Source organism: Gavialis gangeticus, unplaced genomic scaffold (assembly GCF_001723915.1).
Source record: "Gavialis gangeticus isolate Ggan-Ray unplaced genomic scaffold, GavGan_comp1, whole genome shotgun sequence".
Taxonomy (NCBI): domain Eukaryota; kingdom Metazoa; phylum Chordata; order Crocodylia; family Gavialidae; genus Gavialis; species Gavialis gangeticus.
In genome coordinates, this window is record NW_017729034.1 from 61,319,918 (window position 1) to 61,331,145 (window position 11,228).

At 42.9% G+C, this 11,228-nt stretch overlaps 1 protein-coding gene across 3 annotated transcripts in view; it reads right to left on the reverse strand.

Annotated features, from left to right (window-relative positions):
• The window catches only part of LOC109304722 (sulfotransferase 6B1-like), a 23,557-nt gene that overhangs the window by 1,577 nt on the left and 10,752 nt on the right, over positions 1 to 11,228 (reverse strand). The window contains exons 2-7 of one of the 3 annotated variants that reach the window (XM_019527503.1): positions 10,502 to 10,638; positions 9,603 to 9,692; positions 8,762 to 8,888; positions 8,115 to 8,209; positions 6,951 to 7,107; positions 2,142 to 2,183 (exon numbers count right to left, since the gene is read on the reverse strand). In XM_019527503.1, coding sequence (XP_019383048.1) covers positions 2,164 to 2,183; positions 6,951 to 7,107; positions 8,115 to 8,209; positions 8,762 to 8,888; positions 9,603 to 9,692; positions 10,502 to 10,638 — 626 coding nt within the window. In that variant the 3' untranslated portion in view covers positions 2,142 to 2,163. Of the gene's footprint in view, positions 1 to 2,141; positions 2,184 to 6,950; positions 7,108 to 8,114; positions 8,210 to 8,761; positions 8,889 to 9,602; positions 9,693 to 10,501; positions 10,639 to 11,228 lie in introns of those variants that run through there. The other 2 variants (XM_019527500.1, XM_019527502.1) reach the window with 2 other exon arrangements.

Sequence of the window (11,228 nt, forward strand, 5' to 3'; positions counted from 1 at the left end):
TATATATATATATATATATATATAATATATATACACATATATACATTTTCCAATAAATGCAAGAGGCAAGGATTTCTTAGGGCAGTATCTTTTATTGGACCAACTATGTAGCTGGGATAAAATAATAGAATTATAGAGAAGTAGGGCTTGGAGCGACCTCCAGAGGTCACCAATCCAACCCCAACCTGAGGCAGAATCATCCCGATCCAAGCCATCCTATACAATTCATAATTTAAACTCTATGTAAAATTACCATTAAACCTGACACAACACAGACATAAAACCCTTACCTGCCACAGGTAAAGCAGGGGAACCATGACATCCAAGGTTCTGCCTCTACTAAAGTTTGTCAAGATATACTCAAAAGATCCCAGGTAGAGGGCCACACCACAGAGGAAGGCAGAAATCCCTACAGTTTATACCAACGTGGCTACGTGGTAAAATTCCTTCCTGACCCCAAATATGGTGATTGGTCTGACCCTGAGCAGAGGGGCAAAACCCTCTAGCTAGAAACCTCTGGTTTTGGTTCAACAGGAGCACTGGCACACCCCAGTCAAAATCCTCAGCCTTGGCTGTACCCAACATCCAATGTCTGTGAGGTAGCCTTTAAAAACACATACAACAGAAAGCAGAGACAGAGGAAACCACCAAAGACCAGAAGCATGGGAAATGCCCATAGTAGAACACAGGTATAGCTATATTCAAATCATCCCTAACTAGTGGCTGCCCAACCTCTTCTTGAACACCTCTAGTGATGGCAAATCCATAGTTTCCCTAGGCAGTCTATTCCACTGCTTCATTATTCTCACAGTGACGATTTTTTAATGAATACTCAATCTAAGTGTATTTTGCTGTACCTTCAAGCCATTGGTTAACCACCTCCTCTTTGCAGCAAGAGAGAAAAGGTGCTTTCCCTCTTCAAGTATTTGAAGACTTCTATCATGTCCACCTTCTCCACAAGCTGAACTCACAGATTCACAGATTCACAGAAGTTTAGGGCTGGAAGGGACCTCATGAGATCATCCGGTCCAGCCCTCCTGCTCTGGGCAGGAAAGACTGCTGGGGTCAAATAACCCCAGGAAGGTGTGCATTCAGTCTCCTTTTGAAGATCTCCAGGGTAGATGCCTGCACCACCCACACTAGAAATTTATTCCAGGGTCTGGTCACATGAACCATGAAGAAGTTTTTCCTTACATCCAGTTTGAAACCTTCTTCTAGGAGTTTATGACTGTTGCTCCTGGTTTTCCCCTGGGGCACTTTGGTGATGCTCGCTCCTTATATATTTGTAAACTTCCACCAAAACCTGGCAAAGTCTTCTCTTTTCTAGGCTGAACAGTCTCATAATGGTCAGCCTTTCCTCATATGGCTTGCTCTTCAGGCCTCTAATCATACAAGTGGCTCTTCTCTGGACTCTCTCAAGCTTCTCCACATCTTGAAGTGTGGCACCCAGAACTGGACACAGTACTCCAGCTGCGGCCTTACCAATGCTGAGTAGAATGGGAGAATAACTTCCTTAATTTTGCTTGAGATGTATTGGTTGACGTATGTCAGCATACTGTTTGCTCTGCTAACTATAGCATCACACTGGTGGTTCATATCACTTTATGGTCAATTATGACCCCCGGGTCCCTTTCAGACAGGGTGTTAGCTAGTGTAGCACCACAGAGCCTGTAAGTTTGTTGCGGATTTTTCTGCACATGGAGCACTTTTCACTTCTTAGTGTTGAAGAGCATCTGGTTCTGGTTCTGGTTCTGGTTCTTGTTCTGGTCCTGGTCCATCCATCTAACTAATCTAACTAATCTGTCTAGGTCTGCCTGGATTGTCAGCCTACCCTGATGTGTGGCCACATTTCCCCGCAGCTTAGTGTCATCAGCGAACTTTGCCAGTGTGCTTTCCATTCCCACATCCAGATCATTAATCAAGATGTTGAAAAGCACTGATCTAAGTATTGAACCCTGGGGGACCCCACTAGCTACCTTCCATCAAGTCAACACATATCCATCTATCGTTACATCCTGGGTCCGACCCTGCAACCAGTTTGCCACCTATCTGACCATTGAATTGTTGAGCCCATAGTCCCCTAGTTTTACCTTGAGAGCCTCATGGGACACCAAGTCAAAGGTCTTCCTAAAGTACAAGTAAATGATGTGAACCTCATCTCCCTTATCCAGGTAGTGAATAACCTGGTCATAGAAGACAATGAGGTTAGTGAGACATGACCTACCTGTGACAAAGCCGTGCTGGCTGTCATTCAGAATTTTGCCTTATACTAGCTTACCATTTATGAACTCCTTAAGAAATTTTTTGAGGATTTTTCCTGGGATTGAGGTCAGGCTGATTGGCCTGTAGTTCCCTGCATCCTCTCTCCTCCCCTTCTTGAAGCTGGGCACAACTTTGGCCCTCTTCCAGTCTTCTGGGAACTCTCTTGAGCACCATGAATTCATGCATCCCAAAGCCACATTCACCTTTTGTGCGGCTGCATCACACTTCAGATTCATATTGAGCCTGTGATACATCAACAATCCCAAATCCTTTTCTATACTGCTGCCATCCAGCCAGGTGTCCCACATTTTGTACTTGTGTTTTTTAATATTCTTCCTGACGTGTGGCACCTTGTACTTGTCAGCATTGAACTTCATCCTGATAGTTCTAACCCAGCTTTCCAAACTGTCAAGATTCTTTTGAATTGTGCTAACATCCCCCAATATGTTCACAGTCTTTCCCAGTTTTACATCATATGCAAACTTGCACAAGCAGATTTCTATGCCAGTATCCAAGTCATTAATAAACATTTTGAACAGCACTGGTCCCAGGACAGACATCTGTGGGACTCTGCTTGAAACCTCCTTCTATTTTGACATGGACCCATTAATAATGGCCCTTTGCTTGTGGCTACTGAGCCAGTTATTAATTCACCTTCTAATAGTTTTGTCTGAAGTAAACCTTCAGACAACCATCAATGTCTTTACCCAATAGGGCTCCCGCTTAACATTCAGAAGACTAAACTCCTCCATCAACAAGCTCTTAATGAGCAATCCCCAGGTCTGGTAATTCAGATTTACAGTGAGACTCTGAAGAATGTTGAGTATGTCCCGTACCTCGGAAGCCATCTATTGCAGAAGGCTGACATTGACAATGAAATCCAAGATCGCCTCAAATGTGCAAGAGCAGATTTCAGGCAATTAAGGAAATGGCTGTTTGAAGTTGCCATATCAGCTTGTGTTTTATCAAGCTCGTGTTTTATCAAGCAGTCATGATCCCTACCTTACTGTATGAAGCTGAGATGTGGACAACATACAGAAGACACCTCAAGTTGCTGGAGAAGTGCCATCAATGATACCTATGGAAGATCCTTTGAATCCAGTGAAAAAACAAATGCACCATTAGTGTCTTCTTGTAAGCAGATACTACAAGCATCAAGGCAAAGATCATTTGACATCAACTTCACTAAGCCAGTGATGTCATTTGGATGTCTGACTCCAGCTTCCAGAACCAAGTTTTACTCTCCCAGCTCAGTCAGGACATATGCTCAAGAGGAGGGCAGAGAAAGTGCTTCAAAGATATCCTCAAGACCAACTTGGAAAAATGCAGCATCAACATCAACTCATGAAAGACCATCTCCCAAGACCACTCCAAATGGAGAAAAAGTCTGCTGCAAGGATCTTAGTACTTTGAAACCTCATGATGACAACAGGAGATGGGAAAGCAGGAGTGGAAGAAACAGAATGCCATGAACCAAATCAGGAATCCAGAACCATCCACCCCACACAGAAACACATGCCCAAGTTGTAATAGAACCTGTCAATCCTGGATTGGCTTTGTCAGCCATTTTCAGACCCACCAATAAGACAATTACAAAAGACTATCATCCTTGACTGTGAGGGATGAGTTTTGTCTAGCCCACATTTCTCCAACTTGTTTATGAGAAGGCCCCACAAGACCTTGTCAAAGCCTTGCTGAAGTCCAAATACATTATATCCACAGCATTCCCTTCATCTACCCAAGTAGTTAATTTGTCAAAGAACAAGATCAAGTTTGTTTGATAATTTGCTTTTCATAAATCCACTCTAGCTGCTTGTGATCAGCCTTTCCTCCTCCAGATGCTTGCAAATGGCTTTCCTTAGGATATACTTCAGTAACTTCCCAAGTATTGAGGTTGTACTGGTCTGTAGTTCCATAGGTCCTTCTCATTTTTTTAAAGAGGAGCACTATATTGGCCCTTTTCCACTAGGTGAGCCCTCTGATATCTGGCGCATCACCCACAACTTCATAAAGATCATGACCAAGGATAAGACATCAAGTTGGAGGAGCTTTCATATGTAAGACATTCTTCTTCAGGTTTCTGATCACAGGGAATGTGATTGCTAGGGCCTTACGTGTTGCACGGCCTGCCGGGTGCATAGCCCTCCCCTCAACTAGCCTGTCATGACTTTGATGTTATCCTACCAAGAGAGGGGTTCAATGGAGATCTTCTTGGGAGGGCCTCCTGGCAAATGGCAGTACTCACGATTTTTTTGGCGCAATGTTCCACAGGGCTCCGCCTCCCCTACACCCCGTCCACTCGCCAACTGGAAGGTTGTTTGTTTGTACGATGGTGGTTTCAGTCCTGTGGGCTTGCCCGCAGCTGGCTTCAGGTGGGGTCCCACGTCTGTGTGGGCTCAGTTGGCTTTTGTCCCACCAGCCTCAATGCACAGCCTTCCCTCTCTATCTCTTTGAATTTTTTATATATATTCCAAAGATATATTCTCCTGGGGAAGAGAGGGATGTGGAGCTGGCTCCTCTTCCCCAGCCTCCTACAGGGGCTCAAATGTCTCCCCTGCTCTGCCTCCAACAGGGAGCTTAAACTCTTCTCCCTGTCTGCCTTCCACAGGGAGCTGACAAGCTTCCCCTGCTCTGCCTCCTACAGGAAGCCAAAGTGCTTCCCCTGCTCTGCCTCTGGCAGGGGGCTCAAAGGTTTCCCCTGCCCTGACTGCTGGTGATGCGCCGGCTGTGCCACTCCTCTCCCATGCAGGAGGCTCAGCACATCTGATGTGCTGCCCACCAGGGCTCTATCTCTCTGGCTCCTCTCCCACCCGGGTTTTGGTGGGGTTTTTAAACTTTCCCGCAGTGGCCAGTACAGCCGCCACGATTGGTCCAGCTGTTCCCCATGCGACATAAGGCTCGCGCGGCTGCAGCTGCGGCTGCGGTCCCAGCTCCTGCTCTGGCTGCCCGGCAGGAGGTAAGTTATCCCTGCAGAGAGTCTGTTTCTGGGGTTTGGGGCCCACAGGGATTACCCTCTCCCCTTCGGGAGCCTGTGGGGGCATCTTGCCACCACAGGGAGCCAGTCACACTATAGCAAAAAACAGCAGGGGGAGTTTGGGGAGAGACAAATTCTCAGAAGCAGAAGACACACAATAAGCAGAAGGAAAAAAGCTGACTACTGGGAGACTAAGACTAAAAAGGGGAAAATGTCATTTTCACCTTTCCTGTGTGGAAAGAATTCAGGAGTTGAGAAAAATATAATGTGCTAATGAACAATAAATATAGTAGGCAACAGTTGATCCTCTGGATCATGGTGTACACATAAGAGGTCTAGTTAGAGGCCTGATGAATCTGTTTGTGCATAGTCCTACGGACATCACACCAAGACCTTTGAAGTGTACACCTAGGCAAGAGTATGGAGGAGTGGAGGCTGTACAAGACCTACCATCCCCTTTTAGACCATTGAGACAGAATCCAAAGGCCAGACTGAATCCAGATGTTCAGTGCCTCGATGGTTGTAACTTCTGCCAGAAAGCAACAGATAAGAATTGCTACTGACCGCCTAATTCGTCAGTGAGGCTATGTTTCTGTCAGGGTGATGTCCCTTAGCTTTTCTCCAAGCAAAGAGTACTCACAAGGCAGTGGGGACTAGGGTTTTGAGGTGCCCTATACTCGTCTTACTCTAGAGGTTACAACATTTTGGTATTTTATAGGAGCTACACCTCCAAGAGTAGATGCACCATATTGCCACCAGGCCCTCCAGTGGGATGCAATTTACAGTCACACACAGGAACAAAACAATAAATAGTATGTGTTAAATATAAATTCATACCTATTGATATGAAATTGATACGTGTTTATTATAGAGGGTCTTGCATAACAAGCAGCCTTTTTCATGAGTCATGCTGAAAGAAATAAAATTTATCTCACAACTTCACAATGCATAATTTCACCTGAGCAATGAAAAGGAATGATTTACGAGGGTGGAAACAGATGTCGCTTTTCATTGCTTTTGTGCCAGAGGTCCATATCCCTTGCTGAGCTACAGATTGTGGCTGCAATAAAGGTAGTATCAATTTGTGCCACTATTGAGTGGCAGATGCCCGTTAATGGTGGGAAGGTGTCAACCTGCATTCTGTAGCCACCCCAGGCAGGTGCTCCAGAGGCTTGAGGGCCCTGATCCCATGCACCCCAGGACTTCCTGCCCAGGATTGGGCCCTTCAAACCCCAAAAGGGCCTGCCCAGATTTCCCTGCTTATCAAGATGTACCCTTGGGATCTCAGGCATGTCTTGGTAAGCAGGGAAAGTTGGGATTTGCTTCTTACCAAGATCACCCCCAGAATCTCCAGGCACATGTCTCAGTAAGTGGAAAAACCCTGAATTTGAGACTTTGTTGGAAGCTGGTGTGGCCCAGTCAGTTGATTGTCTGTGTCAGCCCTGACACGGCACTGGAGCCAGTTTGAGACCCCAGTGTAATCCTGGGACTTAAACCAACAGTCAGCCGCCCCCTGGACAACAGTTGGGCCAATCCCAGAACCCCACCATACAATTTTAGTGCAACAGGTATATACAGCTGTTATTTATCAAAGGAAAAACTAAATGGATTTTCTGCTTATAAATGCTAACATTAAGCATGTACATGTCAGCAGGCAATGATTTTCAATGCTATTTACTGGGAAACGACAATTTGCATATTTTTAGGTATTTACCTTTGCGAAAGAGGACATTGCCAAACACCCCATGAGTTTCCTTGGAGTTATTTTTCATAGCCTGGAAGCTGCTCCTCTCTGCAACCCCCTTAAGCTCTTCCTCAGTCAGAGGCAATTCAAAGAACTTTGCTATTTTTTTCACTCCCAAGAGTGGATTCTGAAAAGAGGAAGATAATGCATAAGCTATTATTCAAACAAAATGCATAATTTCCTTTCCATGGCATTTCTACTTTCAGTGCTAGTGCTACACATTCCTGTAGAATATTTAGAGGACTTCATTGGGAAAGCTGATTCACAGATATTGTAGTAGGTGTCTGTACAGATATGAATGGTACCTCATAAAGATAACTTTCTATATGCTTGATTTTACAATAGACTCAAGTAGAGACTATGAAAGCATAAAGTTTGAAACTATGCTGAGACAGATATATGCATACTAATTCAATGAGGAGTTATTTGGAAAATGTGTGTGTGCACCTCATACCATATCAGAACCCAGGAAAATGTCTCATGGAAATATTCTATTTATCTATTTTCTTCATAATAAACCTGTTACAAAAAGTGTGCCAAAAATAAAAAATTTTAATGCTTTGGCTAGAACACTGATATCACCTCAAAAGATAATATATCAGACTGTCACACCCACAAAAATTCAGTAACAAGCACTTCCTGAAGTATGAATTATTCTTTAATCAAGACTACAAGCAAAGTACTTGGGGAAATGGGAAAAAAAACGGAGCAGGGGATGTGGGTCAGCTTTAAACCAAGGGATCCAGAGGAGGGAAATAAAACCGAAAATCCCCTGGTAGCACCAGGGTTTGAATTAGGGGAGGTGTTGGGGGTGTGTGAGAGCTGAGCACCCCATAAAAGACAAGAGCCCCCCTGTAAGATTTGAATACCATAACTCAGAGGGGTCTCCAATTTCATTAGGGCCATGTGATGGGCAGCCCAGATCTTTTTGCAGACCCCCACAAAAGTCAAAGTGTAATTTGAACCCTGGGCAGCACCTACTGCCCAGATATGGCAGCTGGTTCATTAAGGTGGGTAGCAGAGCTATGACACTTCCAAGGTGCTCATTCTTTTATGGGAGCATTATTTCCACACAGCTTCAATAACGAACACTCCCTGATGTATACATTATTCTTTAAATAGAATTAACCTCACCTCTTTCACCTCTTCAAATGTTATTGGCATAACATGTTCATCATCAGCATGTTTGTTCCATTCAGAAAGGTAGGTAAAATAAGAACCCCAAGGTACTGGAGAAAATCAAAGTATTAGTTTAATTATTTCATTGCTATCAAGAATTTCATTTCTATTATGATCAAGAATGAGTAAAGACTGAATCTGTTATCGTAAAATCTGGATTCAAGAAAAGATTCCTTGGCAGAGGAAATCCCTGCTACAGTACTCTTCCATTCCCTTATGAGGCAATACCAAAGTATCAACAAGATTTTTTCAGAGGTGTTTGCTTCTAAATACTCATAATGGGAGAAAGGGAACAATTCTAATCCAACCTATTACAAAAGTTTAGTCTTAGACCCAAAAATTACAGTCAGTTCTGTGGATTTCCTTCTAATTAGGTGCCAAAACAAAGTCAGCAAAGTAGATTTCCTTACAACCCCTCATGTCTTCACTTCATAGTTAATTCAAGTACTTTGAAATCTTATCTGAATGCTTAAAATTCTTTCCAAAAACCTCTGTACTTTTGGTAATAAAAATAAAAACACGAATTTGAGTTACAAATTCTACATTCTTCAGATGTAATTTACACATTAAACAGTTGGGGTAGCAAAAATAAAGTATAGTACTGTTTCCAATCATGAAGTCTTTGAAGAACTCGTCCCAGTCGTCATAAGTTGGAAACGGAGCCATCACTTTGGAAAACTTGAAAAAAGATGTGGCTAAATCTTTTGGATTTCGAAGCAGCAGCAATATCTGGATAATTAAAATACGGAGTGATACACAAATATATTTCTGAAGACAGGCATGAGACAACTGCAGTAATAAAAAAATATGACTTTCACTTTAATAACACAATTGGTAACCTCTTGGACCTCACATATTAGACACTGAATTGGAACCTATATGTAGAAGATGCTATTTTTTCACTATCCTTCATTAGACCATGAAGATTTTTGCCTTTTTTCTCTTGACTCCTGCTTGTTGGGACCATACAACTTGATAATACACCATCTGTCAGTGTGACTTGTTTGACACCCACATCTTTCATTCCTTTATGGTGAGTGAGATGAGATTAAATGATAAAAGGGAGAAATTCAGCAGTCACATAGGAAAAAAAAGTAAATGAAAATGTTCTCCCAAGTTTTGCGTATGTCAAAGCCCCATTTATTTGTGAAACCATAATGAGATCCCATCCACAGTACATCAGGAAACAATTCACTTTACCATACAAAGGATCACTCTTTCACTGGGGACTGTTAGAGAGCTGGATATGCCAGCTTTACTGCCAGAATTGACTGCAGTTTGGTATCATGTGAAGTAACTATATGGTAGCTAAGGGCCTGGCAATAAAGTACCCACACTAAGTATTTTGTATTTATTATGAAGCCTAGAAAAATAGCCACCTAAAGAGACATGAATGTTCTCTTGAATTGAGCATGCCTATAAAACATTACAATGAACACTAACCTTGGCTTTATTCGTGAAGACAGACTTAGGTAAATTCTGAGACATGAGGTGAGTACGTATAACTCTTCTAAAAGGAATTTTCTTCATCCGCTTTAACAAAAATTGAAAGAAGAATGAAAGGAAACACTTTGATTTATGTAATGTTGTTATTTTTTTCATAAGCCAAAATATACTTTTCCAGGTGAACCAGCCAGCCTGGAAAACTCTGCTGTCCTGGTAACCAATTCCATGCCTTATTAGTTCCCTACTTCTTCTGGCACCAATGTGGACTTGGCCATTTGAGAATTTCTAATTGATAGGTCCTCCACCCTCCAACTCTTGAGATTTGGAGAGATTTGACCAGTGCTCTGTGTGTGTGTGTGTGTGTGTGCGCGCGTGCGTGCGTGTGCGTGTGTGTAAACTGAAAATAAAAGAAAAACTGGAGACATCATTAGGAAGAATGGAACTTACAATTTCATTATTTTTCTTTTTGTATCTTACCAAAGGCTGGGACTTTTGGTTGCTAAGTGGAAACTTAGCTTATTCCTTTTTTTGCCCTCTCTCTCTGTTTATGAACTAAACCAGTGGTTTGGGCTTGGGACTATTGGGAAGGTGGAGGTCCCAGTGGTGCCCTAAAGAAGGCTAGAGACAGGGTCTGAGGTGCGCACACAGTGTCATATACACATAGCCAATTCGTAGACTACTGTGACTGTTTAGTCTGCACACATAGTGTGTTCACTCACATACTGTCCACACTGCTAGGAAACAGATCTGCTGCTTAGAGATGACCAGAAGGGAAAGCATGCCAGCCTTGCTGTACTTGTACAGGGTCCTTTTGTTGTGATGAAGTATTTCACATATGCTTTCAATAATACTGAAAAAGAAGATTTGGTCAATTTTAATAAGTATTCAGGCCTTGCCTGGTATTTTTCAGTGTCTCCAATTTCAAGGTAGGGAAATTCATCAAATTCTTCCCCATAGATAGTTGGTTCCACTTCAGTCTTCTTTTCAAATGTTGTTATTAATTCAAGTAGGATATGGCCAAACCAATTTGTACCTGAAGGAGAAAAAAACAAGCAGAGATTTTTTTTTAAACTTAAGGAAATGGTATATTTCTCAGATTTGTTTGGATATACAGCATTTCGATAGGTGCCAAGTAATGGGCAAGAGAAATCAATGAGATTACAGTCAATAAACAAATGAAAAGTTTTTTCTGAGGGTGTTGTTACTTATTACCTTTTACAGACTCTTAAAATTGGAGTGTCCACTGTCCACATATTAGGGCAGGAAAACACGAGCCAGGTACCTTCTGAGCATCTCAGAGATAATCTTCTTCTAGTGATGATTATCTCTACCTTGTCATGGGCAGCTCATGTTGCAGGCATATTAGACTCCTCCACTAGATCAAGATGAGTTAGAGGCAGTCCTCCAGCATCCCAAGAGGCACTGCTCCCACCCTTCTCCTGGTGAATGCTCTTTTTTCATCCAGAATGACAGTGGGGGCAGCCAGGGGAGAACTAAAGATAAGAATTTCCTCTATTTCTCCTTTGCTCCCATTCCAGGCTCACTCCCAGCCCTCAGGGCTCCCCCACTGCCACCCTGCCCAGGATTCAGGCCCCCACCCCCACCTCCTCTGTCCCTTGTCCC